Source organism: Anas acuta, chromosome 5 (assembly GCF_963932015.1).
Source record: "Anas acuta chromosome 5, bAnaAcu1.1, whole genome shotgun sequence".
Classification (NCBI taxonomy): domain Eukaryota; kingdom Metazoa; phylum Chordata; class Aves; order Anseriformes; family Anatidae; genus Anas; species Anas acuta.
The window spans coordinates 17,045,259-17,065,186 of NC_088983.1; the positions used below are offsets into that span (position 1 = coordinate 17,045,259).

The 19,928-nt window shown below is 41.9% G+C and overlaps 1 protein-coding gene across 1 annotated transcript in view; it reads left to right on the top strand.

The window, feature by feature from the left end:
- Positions 1-1,495: 1,495 nt before the first annotated feature.
- PPP4R3A (protein phosphatase 4 regulatory subunit 3A) overlaps positions 1,496-19,928 on the top strand; it is a 42,334-nt gene continuing 23,901 nt past the window's right edge. The window contains exons 1-3 of the mRNA XM_068682948.1: positions 1,496-2,496; positions 10,279-10,334; positions 19,797-19,895. Of these exons, the coding sequence (XP_068539049.1) occupies positions 2,355-2,496; positions 10,279-10,334; positions 19,797-19,895 (297 nt within the window). The 5' untranslated portion in view covers positions 1,496-2,354. The remainder of the gene's footprint in view (positions 2,497-10,278; positions 10,335-19,796; positions 19,896-19,928) is intronic.

Genomic DNA, 19,928 nt, shown 5'->3' on the forward strand with positions numbered 1-19,928 from the left:
ATCCGACAAATGGGCACTACGGTTGAACTAGGCATTATTCAGACTGGCATGAAAACAATACAAGGACAATTAAAAGAAGCTAAGCCCAATTTCTTCATAAAGCAAACTACGCAAACTAAAGTCTGATGAAACTTGTTTGCAATTCGCTGGGAAAAACAAACAAACAAACAAAACCAAAAGAGCAGAATCAACCGCAGCAAACAGTGGCCTATGCTTAATCTGGTGGCCACCAGAGGGTACAATTTGTGAATTGTGCGTGAGTCCCAGGGAGGTTTCTCAAAGCAAGACCAGTGGTTTGGGATGTCCCAAAACCAGCCCTGAGGGTGCACCTGGGGGGCTCTGGCACAGCCCCTGCCCATGGGCGCCCACCCAGGGGACGAGTGCCTTGCTGACAGCTTCCCTTTGCCAGGGCCCCCGAACCCAGCTCCCAGCTCCCACCCAGCAGGACCTTTCCAGAGCATTTTCTACATCCTGAGGACACCGGGATCCAGCCTGCCTCCAGCCACCTTGTGAGCCTCTGACCAATGTTCCTGAAGGCATTTATGTTCTCAACCAGCCCCTATCCTTTAAAACCTATAACTTTTTATGCCTAAAAGCAATCCCGAATGGCACAATGTCCGTGCAGGTCAGGAAACGGAACGAATTCCTTCTGATGGGGCGAGGGGAATGGCAGGTGGAAGAAGGTGGAAAGCTGACAGAAGGATTCCTCACGGCACACAATTAGTTCAGGGGTGAGAGCTTGTAGCCTGCTCCTGCCTCAACTCACTCCAGTAAGCGAACATCACATAGCTTGGAAAATAAATCCACCTCGTTAGTGGGCAAACTGCAACCAGCTGCCATCCATGCAGCGCGCCCAGGCCATGCTCTGCAACGGGCTCTGCAGCGGGTGCTGTGCCTGGTGTTTGTGCACGCTGTGGATTGCCACGCGTGTTCCTGGCAATGCCAGGCTGCCGGGGGGCTGGCGGCACAGGGGCAGAGGCCGGGCAGATCCCTCGCCCTACAGGGCCGACAGCCGCCAAGTGAACTCCTGGTTCACGCGGGTGTGGGGCAGCCAGCGAGGGCAGGCAGGGAAGAAAAAAAAAAAAAAAAAGGAAAAAATGTTTAAAAAAATGAAAAAATTGAAAAAATCAAGAATTAATACACGCTTTTTCAGGCTCCGGGGGCGTTCAGCAGCACAAAGCTGCCCCGACACGAGGTTGTGCCGGGACCAAGGCGGCAGGTGAGGGGACACCGAGGCGTCCCCTGCGGCGGGACCACGCGTGTTTTTCCACGCGCGTGTGTACACACACACACACACACACACACACACAGTTCGGCCGGGCCCACGCGTGTCGGGGCGCGATCCCGTGGGGCCACGGGACACGCGTGGGGCTGCGGGGCTGTGGGACACGCGTGGGCCCCCCCCCCCCACCCGGCCGGGCGCGGACCCGCGCGTGCCGCGGCCCCTTTAAGAGGCGGCGGGCGGCCCGTGCCGCCGCTGGCTGGGAGACCCCGCGCCTGCCGTGAGAGGTGAAAGCAAGATGGCGGCCGCGCCGTGACTGAGGCGGGGACGGAGGCGCTGGGAGCCGGGCCGGGCTGGACGGGCCGCGCCGCGCCGCCACCGCCGCTCGCCCCCTCGGCGGGGCCGCGCCGAGCGCCTCGCTACCGGCCGGGCCGCCGCGAGCAGCCACGCCGCGGGGAGCGCGGAGCAGCCGGGACCGAGCCGCCGCCGCCGCAGCTGCACCGGGAGGAGGAGGAAGAGGAGGAGGAGGAGGAGGAAGCAGAACATGGCGGCGGAGTCGGGCCGGGAGTGAAGCCGCCGCCCGCGCCGGGAGCCCATGGGGGAGCCGGGGCTGTGAGCGCGCCCGCCCGCTTCACCCCGGCAGCGCCCGCAGGCCGCGGGCAGAGCGGCGCCGGGCAGGAGCAGGAGCGGGAGGGCGGCTCCGCGGCGCCCCGCGCTGACGGCCGGACCCGCGGCGTGAGCGGCCGGCGGGCGGCCAGCGAGGGGCTGCGGGCCCGGGCGGCCCCCGCACAATAGCGCCGAGCTCCGCGCCCGGCCGCCCCGCAACCCCCGGGCCTCCGGGGCCTCCTCCGGGCTCCCCCCACCCCCCTCCCCGCCTCGGCCGCCGCCTGCTGCCCGCCTTTTGTGCGGCCGTGCCCGGGCAGCTCCTCGCGGCGCCTCGCCCCCCGCCAGCACAGCGCCCGCCGGCCCCGCCGAGGATGAGGATCCCGTGGGAGCGCTGAAGGGGAGCGAGAAGAGCTCGCCTGGCGTGCCCCTGAGGGGCTCCCGCCGCCGCCTTCCTGCCCCATCCCCTCGGTCCCCTGCGCCTCCAGCCCGTGCGAGCCCCACGGGTGGCAGCGGAGCGGGCGGCAGGATGACTGACACCCGGCGCAGGGTGAAGGTGTACACGCTGAACGAGGACCGCCAGTGGGACGACCGAGGCACGGGGCATGTGTCCTCCTGCTACGTGGAGAGGCTGAAGGGCATGTCCCTGCTCGTCAGGGCGGAGAGCGATGGTGAGTGTGGGTCTGGAGGTACGCTCTGCCCTCAGAAAGGGGAGTGGGGTTCGCTTTGTGCGTTTCTCGCCTTCGTGTTTTGCTGTGCAATTCGAATGCAGTTCCTAAAGGTGAGTGGGCACCGGGCACAGTTCATTCTTGTTAGGCCGAGTGGAAGAAATGGAAGGTTGCCATCGAGTGCAGGCGTAGTAGGCACTTAGTTCATAGTGAACATGCAGTGTTTCATCCAAACACAGCCAGGTCTCGTAAGGGATTGCACGCCAGTGATCCATCTCTAGGTGCCCAGTGTACGCCTGTCTCAGAACTGGTTGTTGTGATGTATCTGTCTTTAGAGGTTTCTGGAAATGTGCCCCTCATGAGAAGAGGTGCTCAAAACTTAGATCATAGTTTTTAGAGTAAATTTTTAAAAGGTCAGTGAGTGGTCAATATCCATTTTTTCCCCTCTCTTTTGCTCTCTGTCTCTCCTTTCGCCCCAGAATTATGCAGGCCATGATAACACCTATCAACAGTTATCAAAGTGCAGTTGTAGTAGAAAAGACAATGGACTGAATGGCACTTTCAGAGATGTGTGTTATTTTTCTTGTTTGTTTGTTTTTGAATGAAATACTATTTCTCAGTTCTTCAGCAGTTCTAAGTCTCCCTGTAAGTAAAATTAAAATGATGCAGTATTAATTACCCTCACATTTTCTGACCAAACTTACTACAGGTTAAGTGGTAGTATCTCGTCCTGTAGCTACATGTTTGGACTAGTCTGGTTTCTTGGTTGAGTGAGTTCATGACTTCTGTGATCAGAATAGATTTTTAATTGTAGATCTTGCAATATCTAACATACTATTTTGCTAGTAATGTTGTCAGGGTATGCCCTGGTACTTCATTACATGTGTAGGTACTGTATCTAGTGAATTGTCTATGAAGTTATAGCTTGTGACTTGCAACAGACATCTTATTTTTCTTTGTTTGTCTTTTTCATTGTAGAAACTAGGATGAAAAGCAACTTGAGAATCATTAATTCTCACTGTTTGAGAAAGTTCTGACAAACTACCATAATCTCTACAGCAAACAGATCATAAGCTGACACAGAGGAACCAAGCTTGAATCTAAGCAGGATTTTGATATTTGAGCTTCTGATTAAGCATGAGTCTCAGGGTTTTTTAGGTTCTTAATTATACTTTAAAAACTTAAATTGATACTTGATTTTATTTATTTCTTTTACACTGAAGAAGCTGCCTTCTTAGTTTGGCCAGTTTTCCAGTGTAACAGAAAGCATTCAAAATGGAAATGAATTTAGTTTAATTTGAATGTGAATGATCAAGGTAAAAAGAAAATTGCCACAACTTCTAGGCTAATCTTGTGTTACTGTGTATTTGGTTGTAGATACAGTGCTGTCCAAACAGCTGCTATGCTGAGGAGCTGCTGTTAGCAAATGTTTAAAAACTGTCACGTGTTACACACTAATCATTTTCCTGATTTTTATTTATTTTTCGGTTCTTGCAAAAGAAAGCAAAAGAACTGCAGTTCACAGCCTACTTGTGAAGAAATGGTCCATTCAAACCCAAATCCGTTTATTGGCTTTCAGTGGGATATCTGCCTAAGACTGATTTGAACCTGGATAGGGTGGCTGTTGCCAGCTTATTTTTTGTAAATGAACATCTGTAGGATGGAAACTACAAGTTGGCATAAATGATCCCAAACCAAACATGAAGTCATTACCTTGTGTAGCATAGCTAAGCTACTCCAACCAGAGCAGTGTGCGTGCACTTACTAATTGCACCTAGTGCACAGAAATACATTTAACAGGACAAACACTTCAGACTTCTCTCAAATATCATATATACTCTTCAAGAGTAGTAAATAATGTACAGAGTTTAAGTTCTTAATTTAGTAGGTAGTATCAGTCCTGCCTGGGTAAATGCACACACTATTAATAGGCTAGGTTTCTCCCTAACTTGCTTGTTGTTTAAACGCCTCGTAAAACTTGATTTATGTTTGTTTACTGTATAAGTTATTTCTTGATTAATTTTGAAAGTAAAGACAGTCATTTTTTTAAAAGTGAGCAAACTGTTTGGGAGAAGGTGTTGCCAGAACCTAATACACATGGCTTTAGGTACCGTGCAATTTCTGTGCTCCCTCACATGTGCTTTTTTTTTTTTTTTTTTTTTAAACTTAATGAAGTCGATTGTGACTTTTGGTTTTGAGTTAGCAAGGACATGCAAGTGCTAGACAACCTGACCTATATACCAGTTGCCTCCATGGTTCCATTTCGTTCTTGTATTGTCTCTGTCAGCTCCTCCTCTTTCCACAATGAAACTCCTTCCTTCCTCCTTTTATAAACCAGCTTTTCCTAGTGTTTGAACCGAGATTCATCCTGTGCACGTTGGCTCCTTCTCACTGACTTACTCCAGGAAGCTGGCTGAAAACCTCGGGATCCGACTGAAGTTGAGAGCTGTGTTTCCTGAGTGGGGGCTGTTAGTAGCGGTTCCCTCCCTGCCTTGGAAATGCCCTCGCCTGTTCAGGGGCCGGATCAGTTCCTCCCAGAGCAGCAGCGCTGAGTGCCTTGGCCTTCCTGTGCAGGCCAGCACAGAGCGTGGCCTTTCCGTGGTGCAGCTGGGAGTTGCTGCAGCTCCGTGGCTGCTTTACAAACCGTTGAGATTTTATGGCAGGGTCAGAGTGTTTAGATAAGGGAGCTGGAATCATTATGGCAAGTCCAAGGTAAGCTATCGCACTGAACTGGAGCAATAAACAGACTGCACTCTTACTCAGTTCTTATCTACCGGGGTGTTTGCTGTTGTTGTTTTTAACACAGGCTTAGAGGAATTTTGAGCAGATGAGTGACTCTATTGCTGAGATGTCTTTAGAGCTCCCAGGCACTAAACACTGGGAGTTATCGCAGACAATTTGGAGTGATCTGTTATCATAGAAAAGTAGTTTCAGCTGTTTTCTGATCAGATGCATTCTGCTTTGAAAAAGAGGGACTTGCCTTTTTTACCCCACTTGATATTTTTGTTTAGACCTTGAAAAGTTTCTACTAATGTGATGCCTAGCTGCAGTGTGTTCCACTTGTTGGAGTGCAGTACTGCAATAGTAATTCAATCTTTTATTTACAAATGGTCAACTTCCATGTGAATTTCTGTGTAATCAGAAGCCCTGGGTTTCCTACCAGTTTCTTACACGGTATTTCAGACTGCTGTCACCTATCTAGTTCTTAAAATGTCTGTGTGCTTCTAGATACTCACTGCCTGGTTTCAGATCACTTTTTTTTGTTTTTGTTCTGAGCCCAGATGACTGAAGTGACCCTTAAAATTAATATCTCTGTTCAGCTAACTTAGGACACTTCAAAGGCTTAAACTTTTAAGAAATGCTTACCAGTTCTGTCACCAAGCTCTTTGACGAGGCAGAATGACCTCCGCTATTGGACGCCATGTTGCCCAGCCATCTTTTAGGTACTATCTAGTCACTTTCCTTTTTCACAGACTCAAAGGCTTAAATTTTATTTATTATTGCTAAGGAAAGCAACACAGAAGTTAGTAATAATTGGTCAGGAACATCTTCCATCTTTCATGGGTGTTTTTCTTTTGGTTTGTTTTTCCTTGTTATTAACTTTTTAAAAAGTGAAGGTAGTTCTTATTTAAAAAAAAAATGAATTTTGGTGCTTTACTACTGACACCTGCAAGTGACATCTAGTAGAGAAGATGTATGGAGCTATTTATTCCTAGAAGGATGATTTGAAGTTATGAAATTGAATTGTAAAAGGTCTCTTTTGAGATTCTTTGAGCTTTTAGGGAAGCATGTACTTTAGCTTAATGCACTCCAGTCACCTTTTGTTTACGAATGAGATCTTACTTCCATTTTAGATGAAACAATAAATATCAGAAACTTTGTTTCTCTTCCTTCTTTCCCCCACCTCCAGTGTTTGGGTTTCACCCTTCAGAAAACTGCTAGGCTGAGGAGTTGTCTGTTGAGAGTGCAGAGCCTGTTCTAGGACCTCTGCTTGACCTGTTTCCAAGGTTTCTGTGGACTGCTGTGTTGTGATTCAGCAGCAATAGAACTGATTACAGAACTTAAACCTCTGCTGCTTAAAAAAAAAATCATAAACTGAAAATTTAAATTAAACATAAGGAATTTTTATTTTGGGGGGAGATGAGTGACACTACCTCTTCTCCTTTTGAAGCTGGAGCCACATAAGTTTTGTGGGAGAAGAGCAGTACTTTTATTTATTTTTTTTTTTTTTTTACCATAAGGTCACCTCCATATGCATATATGTAAACAATCCTGCAGATTTCTTGTTTAAGACTACTGGACTGGGATATCTGATGTTCTCTGAACATCTTCTAAAATAGCATTGTATATCTGTATGTAATGGCTTTTGAGCAAACCTTTCCCTATGCACGTATTCCTTCCACATCACAGGATGAGGGTGTTACACTAACAATAACAAAACAAACAAACAAACAAAAAAAAAACAGCTCTGCTATAGTGCATTATTGTGGCAAATAACAGAATGCTGCAAATCAATGTTTTCTTCTTTATGGGTAGTTTCACTTGTTACTTTCTAGCCCTAATATTTGCAGTTATCTTTACAAATTTGTTCAAGGGCTGTAATCTAGAAAATAAGTAGATCTGCATTTTTTTAATATTACTTATGTTTAAGCAAATTTTCAGGTAATCTCTTAGAATAGTCATTGGGAAATGGAAATGAAGTTTTCTTGGTGTATTTTTATAAAGCAGACTGAGTAGTCTTAATATATTCTAGGGTAGTAGGAAGAGAAAAATACCTATATAGAAAGTAATTGTTTGTGACAAGTGAAAGAGTAAGCATCTTGATTGGTATTTAGAAATCAATACAGATATTGACTTGGAGAGGAGAGGAACTTTATTTGCGGTATATTAAATTTCTGTAACCTTTTTCTGAAGAACCCGTTTGTGTTACAAGCATCTGTTACTGTTGCCTGGTTCCCCAAAGCAAGTAACAGAAACCTAGGACAGCTTCCTATGGGGAAGGGCATGATCCTGTAAAACCTACTGTATGAAAATAAACAACGAACTACTAGAGTAGTCACTGGTGGTTAGGTTTTTTATTTTATTTTTAGTTGAACCCCTTTCTGGGGGGCTAAGTGGTACAAAGGGAGCATCAGATTGCCCAGAACGATGCATTTGGGGCTGTTATGGGTTGGAGAGCACAGTTTGTACTTCAGTACACTTCTGCTTCTGAATTTCTATTTTTCTCATTATTGTCCTGAGTGGTGAGGAATGAGTTGAATGGTGTGGCAATGAGAAGCAAGTCAAGCCTTATAAGGCTGGAGTTGTCTTTCCTACAAGTGTCAGGTTTAGTAGGGAAGAAATGCTCTTTTGTGGTAAGTCTAGTGAGAAGTTCATTCTCTTGTGTCTGCTTCTAGCCTGGAAGATCAGCTGTCTGTTTTGAGTTGTCTTCAAGATTTTTTTTTAATAGCATTTTGTCAAACATGAAATTCAATTGATGTATGACTTCCTGCAAATTTCAGGATTTCTGCATCTGTATATTTGTGTTTAGAAGTCAAAATACAATGTGAAAATTACCAATTGCTTTTAATTCATAAAGGGTTCCCATTCATATTTGCTGCTATTAGTTATCTCTAGCCGGTACAGGCTTTCCAGAAGATAGCCATGCAACTCAGTAGCACCAGATAGTATTCTAAAACTTCGTACAGTTGCAGCTGTGATTTTGAAACTGAAAGTAAGACTGAAGTGAAACACTGCTTGTACGTGATCATTGTAACAGAAAAGGGATGCTGTTTCTGATACTCACTCGGCAAGCCTGAAATTCAAAACCTGAAACTGTGGCCTAAGTACCACAGTGTATTGTATTCATTGCTAAAGGTCACCTTTGAAGTTTTTCTTCTCTGTCTTCCTCTATAGTTCGTGATTTTTCAGTAATTATGCTGTCACATTTCTGCTCTATCACCAAAGCAGTTTACTTGCTTAAGTGGTCTAGGTTTAAAAAAGGAAAAGCTCTGAAAAAGAGAGGTGGTGGATCTGCATCTTTTTGTGTGTGTTGTTTTTTTTTTGTTGGTTTGTTTTCCTGTAAGGGCCATTTAACTCTGTTTTGTTGTTGGGTTGTATCTGAGTTTGTAAGCAGCTCTTACTGTAAGAGCAGTGTGAGGCAGGCTGAGAGCTTCTGGAGCCAACTTCGTTACTGACAGCTCCCACTTGTAGAAAACAGACTTAGAAATTAGGAAGAAGCAGCCATCACAGGTAAGTTAATAAATAAATGTGAGCATTACAGCTCTACACAGTAAGCTAATGAGTATCAAAATCCTTGTGGAGACTTCCAAATGAATGAAACAATAACCTTTCGTATTCTACAGGCGGAACTGTTCAGATACTTGTTATTCTGTAATGGTACACTACTCTTCCAGAGAGTGAAGTTCTGTCTCTTCAGTCTCTCCCTTCACCTCCCCCAGCCTAACATCTTCTGTTAGCAGCCTTTCTTGAGGAAAAGTGTGGTTTTCTCATAAATATAACTTGATTGAGTATAGTGACACTTGGTAAGCAAGCATCAGTTCAGAGTATTCTTGATGTGGATTTTATGAATTGAAACATTCTTCAGATAGTGAAAACTGGTTAGTCATAGTTCTTGTAAGCAGGCTGATTCTGCTGTGACATTTGGAAATACCATTTTCCCTTCCAAGTATGTTTGTCAAATCCACGTAATTTGTTTGTCATGCCTTGAAGCTCTCAGGCTTCTGTATTTGAGGTGGTTGAAGCATTTTATTCTATTCAGATTTTGTGAGACTACTGAAGACTGCCTTGAAATTTGGCAAATGTTCCAGTAACATCAAACTGCCTTAGAACTGTAGTCATGAAACTTAAGAAGTTGAAAGTTTGGACTTCTCTTACAGAATAAATTTAAATGGGTAAATAAATAGAAAAGCCCCTGTTAAAGGGGTACTTGCAGCATTATGCTTTAATTACAGACAGTGCAAAGTTAAATCTGTATGTTTTCATGTATGTTGAGTGAAGCTCTGCAGATGCCTGAATTGAAGTCCTGGTTGTCAGAGCCCCTCATGAGCTGGCACTTGTGCAGCTGAGCAGTAAGGCGGAGGAGGGATGTGGTCTGCCCACAAATAAAAGCAGTTTTAATGATTGTTTTCAGCTAGATCAGCCCTTCGAGCTGTCTAAATGTGATGTGTGTTAACACTAATGCTTATGCAGAAGGAGGGGCAAGACAACACAGTTCAGCACTTCTATTGCCATACTTATGTCTTAAATCAGTATAAGCTGCTGCAAAACCATTGTTCCCAAGTTTACCCTGTGTAAAGTTCTTTGGTACAAGCAGTCACGGTTGCTGCAGTATTAGTTTTTAGATGTGCATTCTGGCAAACTTACCTAAAACTGATGTTTTAACAAAACTTTAAGAACACATACCACATGGTTAGCAAAATTTGTGTGAAACAAATTGTAGGTGCTCCCCAGAACACAATTATGGCAGCGATTATTTTTTTTTTTTTGAGAGAGAGAAAAATTCTCTCTCAAAAAAAAAACAAAACACACACATAAAAAGAAAAACAGTTGAAAAGTCATCTCAGAATAAGGTTAAAATCCCAATCCCCAAAATGCTCTTGAATGTTCTGTGTTATGTGAACAGTATCTTTGAGGGAAAAATGAAACAAAGCTGTAGAACATGAGTTAAATCTGCACGTTGTTGGGATGGAAGGTATAAGCACCTACTTGAGGAAAGAATGATCAGAGATCTCAAGATAGACATTTTAAGTATGCACATAAATAAATGAAACTTTTTTCTTCTAGGCTCTCTTCTTCTGGAGTCCAAAATTAACCCGAATACTGCGTACCAGAAGCAACAGGTAAATGTGCTGTTTTACCTCACTTTTAAAGGCAGCTTTTTTAACTTCAGAAATGGTCATTTTTTCATCTAGTGCAAGTTAAATTGTATGTTCTTGTACCAGAAATAGAAGGCAAAGTAGTTCTCAGTATTTTTTTTTTTTTATTTTATAAGACATGTAATTTCTTTGCATTTCTTGTATCCTGCTTGTGCACTTGCACATACACAAATGCTGCAGGTGAGACAGGCAAAACAGAGTTGGGAAAGTCACCGATTAGCTGAGGTTCCTGGGGATTATAGTATCTGAAGCTTAATACCATCTGGCTTTTTTTCTTCTTTGTATTTCAGATACTATGGCTTTTAATGTCTCCTCTTTTAAGAGAAGACTTTAAAACTATTTTTATGTAAACCTTTATTTGGCTGTTATTTGGGTGATGTAAATGGGTTAGTACTGCTTCAAAGCATTCCATATACAAAAAAGCCACTTCTCAGCTCTACTCTGTACCTCGCTTCAATTACTTAAGCCAAACATTGTGAGGCCTCCAAAGAATTGTATTGGGATGGGTGAGGAGAAGCGGATTGTGGCTCTTGCACTTTGCTTACTGTTCTTGATGAATGCTGAGAAGTACTCCTAGAGGCTAAGGAAAAAAAGAAAGCTGAATCAGGTTGGATGTTGTTTCTTGTCCAGTCATCTCAGACTTGCTAAAATCCTGTCAGGTGCATGTGATGTAGTAAAGTATTAGAGCTGTGAATGTTTTAGTACAATCATAGATACAATTCAGTTTTACTCACGGGCAGTTGCAGTGATTCTGTGGCTGCAGCTGGTTGCAGGACTTCATGTTGAATGGAATGCAGAGAACTGGGCTAGTTTAAAAATATCCTTTCTTGGAAATATTTGAGTTTAGTCTGTATCTGCCCCCTTGATATAATTCAGCATGCACTGTATAAACAGTCAGTACTGAACAGCTGATAAGGGCAGCGTGGTGTGGAGAATCAATTGTAGGGAGTAAGAAAGGACAAGACCAGCAAAAATACTAAGCAAACTAGCTCTTAGTTGTAATCCTCACTAGCTTGAGGTCGTGTTTCCGTGATACAGTAACTCCAGCTGTAGGACTCCTAAAATAATGAGTATTTCACAGCTCTGTGGCATAAAGTGCTGATCTAGTGTAAACTTGCTTTGCTGGTTCAAATCTGTTTAAAGAGCGTTGAGGGGCTAGCTCTGTGTCAACAGCCTTTCTGCCAGATCAAGCATGAAGTGTCCTTAAAGTAGGCAGAAAATTGTCCGGTCAGTGCAAACCAGCCCACGTGCCAGTGGGTACAGCACCAATATGTACTTGGGCTTGTTGCCGCTCGGGGTCAAGTGTGTATCCAGCACTGCACAAATCTGATACTGCTGACTGTGAAAACGTGGTTAAAGAAATAAAAGTATTAGACGTGAATCTGTCCTATTAGACCAGCACTGTAGGTTTTCACTGCTGGAAAAGGAAAATTGCTATTCTTAAAGCTTTCAAGTGCTGCATAGACAACTTTATATTTGCAGGTGAATTGTTCACGTTCTTTAAGCAATGCAGTCTCTACTCTAGACTGAAAGTAGGGTTCTATTCTGAGCCTTAGAAATACCAGATTTTTCTTGGTGCATGTAATAATCCTGCTTCACAGGAAGCAGGATATTCAAACGGGACCTCTGTACCCTTTCCCTCAGTAAGAGCAGAGTTCAGAATTTAAACTGGGTTCCATATGAGCGAAGGTTGGAGCTTCACTGCTGAAGGGAAGAGCTGCTTCTTTCCAGCTGTGCTTATCAGAGCTCTGAACTGCCTAAGCTCACTAAAACAAAAGAAAATTAGCTTTGGTACTGCAGACCCCTCTTCAAAACCAGGTGGCTCTCTACATCAGCAAAAGTTTCAAGCCAGCTCATTCAAGATCCATCTGTGGAACTGTGCTACAGAAGAATTCAGAGTTTGTGCTTGTCAGTTGCTCTATGGAAATTTCAAGAAAATATCGTACAAATTTAATACTTAAAACTTCCACGTAACTCTTCAGTGTGCTATTCTTACCAGACTTCTACATCAAAGTTTTATTGCGAGGTGGAACCTCCATTTGCTTTCAAAGGGGAGCATAGGACTGCTGAAGCTGTTCTTAGTGTGCCATACTTAGTATACTGCTTGCATGTGGCACTTCAGTATTTGAAGGAAAAAGTGAATGAGTTCTAATTTTCATCTAGGCTGACGTGAAGTTTGTAAGAAGAAACGATTTTTATTGAACTAACTAATCTGATTTGTGGTTGGAAGGAATGAGAAATGTGTAATAGCAACTTCCCCCAACAGCTTATCTATGGCAATTGTTCTGGGTTTTTCAGCAAGCATATACATACCTTTCTGATGAACAGGGAAGTTCTTCTGCTGGTGAAAGCACCTTCTATCTCTTTGGCAATACTATTGCCAGTGTGAAACAGTGTCCCATTAATTAAAGATGTTACAAGCTATGTACTCTCAGGGTGTACCCATATATGTGTTAGTGTTGACTGTCCTAGCTCAGATCCTTATTTGTGAAAATAATAGTACAAAGACCTGAGTACAAGCTTGCATTGCTCCCTCTAGTCTCTTGTCATGTAAAATATCCACAGAGATTAAAAATAAAGAAAAACCACCATGTGAATCTGAACTTCAAGGCAAACTTTGTCAAATTGTCTGCTTCAGATTTATTGTTTTTTAAGGGTTGAAAGCAATGCTTTTGCTGTATGTTTTGGATTATTCAGGTCTCCATATAAATGTTGATCTAATTGGTGTTAGATATGACTGTCCCCCCTTTCCTTTGGAGTAGAAGAACACTTGGTAGATCTTGAGACCTGATCCAGGACTCATTTTTCATGGATCAACACAGCCACCCTAGTCCCCAGTGTTCCCAGGCTTACATCAACAGGCTTAATGTTAACCACATGGGCAGTCCTTTAACCACCTTTTCACTAGTCAGATAAATTAATATAATCTTTCTGTCACCGTGATGAGTCACTTTCTATTCAGAAAGATAGGTCTATATCTGCTGTAACACAGAACTGATACCCGCGGAAGCTGCTGCATGCTCTGAACTGTGCACTCCCTGGCACGCTCATCCCTACTTATATTAGAAGAAAGGAGTCTGAATGAGGAAAATAAAGCTAGAAAGAAAACTTGAGAAACTAGTATCCTGTGGCTAAGAAAAAAACAACTGTTCCTTATGTTAAGGTAATATGTATAGGCAGAACACTTTCTGTGGGGGGGAAAAATAGGTAAAATGTTCATCAATACAGCCACTTGGCCTTCTGACTTGTGTTCTTGCTTAGGGCTATAACTTAAGTTTTATTGGTGTCCTTATTTTTAAAAGTTAAAATAATGGTACTATAACGAAGGTATGGAATATACTGGATTTAATTATGGGTAAGTAGCATACATCTTAAAAGCACATTTTTAGTAAGTGGAATTTAATTACACTATGTGGTGCCTGGACCACATGCAGAATATTTAGTTTTCTTCTTCTGTTGTTTTACATATACACACACATTAGTAAATGGAAGACAAAGTAATTATAATGTCCTGGTAAAGTCTATTTACAACCTTCAATCCATGCTCTGATTTTTTTCTGTCTATGCTGTTTTTTTCATTTTTAAGGCATTAAAATGGCCGAATTCAGAGATGCTACTCAAGGATATGCTGTTCTTACAGGAGTGATCCTTACTCAAAAAAAAAAAAAAGAGCAGCTGCAGTTGTATTTTAGGACATTACACATCTTCCTGTGCAACCTTGAAGGAGAAATAAATGCTCAAGTTTATCTAGGGAGAAAGCTGATGTGGGTGTGAACTTGGGAATATGCTTTTCAGGATACATTGGCAGTGTTTCAGCAGTATATCAATAAAGACTTAAATTCTCAACTCATCCCTCTTAGCGATGAAGTACGTGTTACATCCCTTCTTTGTTCCAGGCACAAAAAGACTTGAGTTGCTTACATTTACGGAGTCTTGCCTCTGCACTACAAACTTCAGTGTCTTGTGTCCTTTGCTTTAGCAGTCCCTCTTTCAGTTCTTCACAAGAATAGAAAACTTAAATTCATCCAGAGTACTGTGCTCTAGCTAAGTAACTTGAAAGTGTCTGTCCTTCAATGAACGCGATCAAACCTGTTGATAACAATGCTAAATTTTGGAAAGATCCGAAAGACGTTGGCAGAGTGCTCAGAGAAGATGAACTTCCTATACTTGCTGCCAGGAACAAGTGAACCAGCAGTGAAACTGTTTCAATAAATGTTACGCCTACTGCAGCGCAGGTAGTGAGGAGATGTGTTTTTTGTGGGGTGGGAAGGAAAGAGGGGAATGGGTTGGTTAATTTAAGTAAATGATCAAAGATTCCTTTACCCATACACGTTTTCCTGTGAAATATATTCTGCTGTTTCTGCATAGGGTCACTAGGCCAGGGAGACAAGGTTCTGTTATGGAACTAATGAACTGATTTTATTCCACGTGATGCGTGGAGATGCAGTGATCAGATGGCTAACTGAGAAAGTCAAGTGTGGCTGGTAGGGTGTCCTAGAAGCTACCAGGAAACTTTCTGCCAGAAGACTGAACATGTCCTTGATTTCCTATTTGGGTTTGGGGAATAAAGAATTGTCACATGGAGATATCCAGGTTCTGTGTGAACAAATGCACAAAGCCAGTTTCAGAACTAGCTTGGCATTACATTACTAGGATGGGGTTTTTAACCTGCAGATTCCGCTGCACCCTACCCCAGTAATGATTTGTGTTGAACTTGGCACAGCCGGGTACTGCCAGTACTTTATTTCCGAAGCAGAAAGCTTGGGCCTGTACTTTTGATTTTAAGTGGTTTGCTAACAGGACTTTAAAAGATGGTTTGAGATGCCTGGGGAACAGGCTGTAAATACAAACAGTGTCAGTGCTTATCAGAGCAGGAGGCTGGCACTCCAGCTGTCCAGAGCAGCAGAAACACCCCTACTCAGCTGAACTTAAACTGGAGCCCAGGAAAGTGCCAGAGGCCTAACTCGCCTGAGGGCTGGGACGAAGGGATTCAGTCACTCAAGGGAAAAAAAGAGTTTGTGGTAGACTATCCAATTTGGGGTATCGCTGCTGCTTCTTGAGAGTAGCCCAGGTCTCACAGGGGTGAGTTGTGGATGCATAAGAATAAGAACTCACTTTTGTTTTAGAAATATTTTCCGTGTTGACAATAAATAACTGCAGAGAAGGCTGGTGTTCTCCGTGGATGTGACCACTCCAGTGAAAGAGCACTGCCAAACAATAAGAGTTGTTTCGACCTCTGTCACATTAGGAAAGAAATCTTAAATCAGTCTTAGAGCAGAAGCAAATCCTGAGGTACTAGTTACTCATTAATTCTTCTTCATGAAATCCCAGGGCTTGCGTTGGAGAGTGAATGAATACTGTATGGTGTGCCTGCTAACAGTTAAAATTGGTGCAATAAAAGAATCACTTCTGATGAGTGTTACGGGGAGAACTTGACATCTAAGGACCTTTCTATGAAGAAAAATAAGCCTTTTGGAAATTAATTTCAGAAACAAATCATTTGGCAGGTACTAAGCTCTGCCCACCTAAGTAAAGTGTCACTGCTTTCTGCCTTAATCCATTGCAGAAATATTTTTGAGGTTAGCTTTTTGGAAGCGAAGTCTCAGATGAAGTGGTAGCACCCAGGAGCGGTTCCTTGAAAACCAGCAGCCTGTTCTTCAGACCAGCCACGGCTTTCTCTGTGTGGACTTGATCCAGCCAAAAATCAAACAAGCAGCAGAGAAATGCCAAACTGTGGTTTGAAAGTTTTGACTTGGGCTGTATGTTTATAAGGATAAGAGTACAAAAAATTGACCTCCCTTGGTAGAAAAGAAGTACCTCTTTATGGGAAAGTTGAATGCAAGTTATCTAAAAGAGGCCACGCTCAGAATCTTAGCTTAAAGTTTAGAGTTCCAGATAAATTTTGAGCAACCATAATAAACAATAACATGAAAGAGAAGACAAATTTCTATAAGCTGTTCTAGGGCAACAGCAATTTTTCTATGGGTAAGGTAACGATGACACATCCAGCTGGCACTATTGTCAAAATATTTTTGCAAAGCAGCAAATGGTTTTCATACTCAGAATAACACACTGAACTCTACATAAGTAGTTTCCCAGTTATCATTGTGTTTAAAAGAAGGCCTTGCCAAGAACTCTAGTGAAAAACGTGAGAAGTTAGAATGCTAGGGTTCTCCTAGAGCAGTAGGTACAAAAGCCTACGATGGTAAAACATTGGTCCTTCTTTATGACTCAGATCACACAGCGTAGCTAGGATTTTATACTGCAGCTTCATCTGTAAATTTAGTTTAACGACAAGCTAGATAAAAACAAAATTCTAGATACTCATTTCAGTCAGTCCCATTCACATCCTGGTCTCAAGGGTAACATTTCTGTGTAATGCAGAGAAATGGATACATGTCTGACCCATTCAAGCCAGAACTGCTTTATGAATGATCTAAGCCTGAGGATTTTATGTTTATAGGGGAGCAATATTCAAAACTCATCTCCTTACATCTTTAACCGATAGCTAATATTAATAAGAGTATTTCATAGAAATTTCTTCACACTCTTGTTTCCTCTTGGAATGGAGGAGACAATCTCGCAAAATACCAGTTGTTTTTTGGAGTACCAAGAAGTACTTGACTTTTTGGAAGCAAGAGACAGTCCTATTCTGTAGCTGAGAGATCCGGCGTAGTTAGTGGATGTAGATTACCCTGTTATGAGACCACAGGTAAAACACACAGAAAGATCCCTTTAAAGAAAGCAAGCAGAAAGTAGACTTTATTCGTACATCTGGAATTTCCCTCAGTCACTTCCCCTTAAAAGACATGTCTAAGTTTTGTACTGCTCTTTTTTTTCTGATGATTCCATACCTCATAGGATTAAGAAAGTGACATTTAAACTTTGAATAGTACATTATGCAACAGCGCAGGGCTTTTCTCACTTTCTCATGCTCTTTTTTTAAAAGCCCTTTGGGGCAAGAAAGGCTATAGAAACAAACAGCCTCTTAGTAAAGATCCAAAGAATAGCAATTGGTACAATTCTGTTGAGACACTGACATTAATTGGTAATATGAAATCCTTATGTGCTAATCAGGCAAATAACTAATGCTTTGAAAGTTTTAATGCTGGCAACTGGAAGATAATTTTCTAATATTAATAAAGTGAATTTGAAGATTACTGTTTAGTTTCACCATCCAATGAAGAAATGAAAAAAATCAGATTTTGTAAAGGTGAAAAAATACTTTTTGAACTTCTGTGTATCATAATAGATGATCTTGCATAAGAACAACCTGTTCCTATGCTGGGGCCAAATAGCTTTTCTCCCTCTGTGGCTATAGTTTTCAGAAGCAGCTTTACCCATGTGTCTTCCCTTTCACACGCCTAGTGCCTGCCTTCCTCCATCCCTGCTATTCCCAGAGCAGACAGATCTGCGTTGGTCAGAAATTCAGGGGCTCTGTTTAGTCAGCTTACAGCAGTTAATATAAATATCACTGTCCTTATTTTTGTTCTTTTAGTAATTACCTTCTTGGTCACGTTCTTTGTAGAGAAGAAAAAATGTTTTGATCTTTTGGAAGTGGTTTGCTTAGAAATCTAACAAGTAATCTCTCACTTAAATGAAAATGTAATTAGATAGGAGTGTTGCAACTTCTGCTAGGGTATACCTAAGATCTAGTGGGCTTTGTTTTAAATAAAAGACAGCATTACTCAGTGGGAAGCTGATGAGAGATTGGTGCTGAAAAGTACTGTACTGTAAATACTAATGGCAGATGCACGTATTAGATTTTGATCCTGAGGCATACAGCAGTAAGGTACGTGCTGTTTTTAAAAGATGGTGAAATTAAAGTACCTAAAGAAATGTCAGTGTTTAGTAACTGACACAACTTCGGTTTTGTTCTTACCCCGTTAATGGTCTTTTTTTTTTTGCACCATGACCAGTCTTGTAGAGAATAAACTATTAATTGTGCCTTTCTTCTTCCTTTTGTATTTTGGAGGTGGTTTTCCTAAATCCCTTTCTCTGTGTACCACCTCTTCCTCAATCCTTTGGGAAAGGAAAAGGTAAACTATTTGCCATTTGCAAGGTAAACACATTAGTGCATCTGAAGCAGCACAGCTGCGCTGGTAATGGCAAATTGATTAGATCGTATTGCTTGACTGAAGTCCTGCTGGAGCTAGGTGATCGTGCTATTTAGAGTGTAGTTTAGCTTGAGGAGTTTTCTGTTAAGTGCATATTGAAATTAAATGTATGGGTTATCTTCAGTGTTCATTTGATATTTGAAATAAACTAATCCTAAACAATAAACAGTCTTTATAAATGCCTGGCAACCTAGAGTGCTTTTGCAAGTATTTAAAATTAGTTCCTTTAGGAATAATCACTATAAGCAAAATCTGTACTTAACAAAGGAGGGTCTGTGCATTGGTTCTCATTGAAATATAGGTAGAAAAATGCTCATGTCTCTTGCATTAATGCATATTTTAGCATTAATTGAAATAATGTGATTTAATGAGGCTATATATGTTTAATGTGGCTGTATTTCAGCTAGCTCTTAGAGGAGGACAGGAGACTTCTAAAATAAAACTTGATGCAATGTATAAATCGTGCAGATTGTATTCCCATTTGTGTTGTTGTTTTGTTTTTGTAATTCTAACAATTATTTAGTAAACTGTCTGTAAAACAGCACATCATGTACCTTGCCAGTGTGTGACATTGCTGTTTGCAGCTTGGCTTCCACTTCTATGTACTGGTTTTGCATGCAGTATGAGAGCTCCGTAAAAACCTTGGCCTATTCCAATAAGTAGATGAGAGCCTAAGTTTTGGGGTAGTAAATACAGCTAAGCATTCTTTCCAGTAACTTCTGCAAATCTAGAGCAAAACTTCCTTTCAGAACTGTAGTTTGGAAGGAGTAGAAATGGTGTGCGTGGTTCAGTGTAATCAGTGTGCCCTGTTAATTGTGTGTGTATTCAAGGACCTGTTCTTGCTTAAAGTTTGTAGGCATCTTGGGGCTTCTTTATAGGCAGCTGGTCTGTTCATCAGCACAACGTTTGCTAGGGCCTATTAAAAAATCACGAGAGTGATTGTAAGTGGGTCCTACAAAAGTTTTCAGTTTTATGTGGTCTAATTGAAACACATTAAAAAGAAAAGGGAAAAACACCTATTGTTTTTGTTACTTTTTGTATTTTATCAGAGGATGCATTGGGGTGAAAGTACATTTTATAGATTAGCCTTATAAGATTAACAATTTTATGGGCACATGAATTAAGAACTAAAACTTTCTTATCATTTTGGAACTTGCTTATTCTGATTTTTGCAGAAGTGTTATTAATCTTAAAAATCTCAGAACGTATCAAAATCATGTCCTTATTTTGAAATTTTACTCTTTAAACACTGTTTAGGTTTGTAAAATCTTAAATACATTGCCTGAAACTGTTCTTCCTGTCTTTAAAGGATACCTTGATTGTGTGGTCTGAGGCTGAAAATTATGATTTGGCACTTAGCTTTCAAGAAAAAGCAGGCTGTGATGAAATATGGGAAAAAATATGTCAGGTAAGTTTGATAAATATAAGTGTGAGACATCAA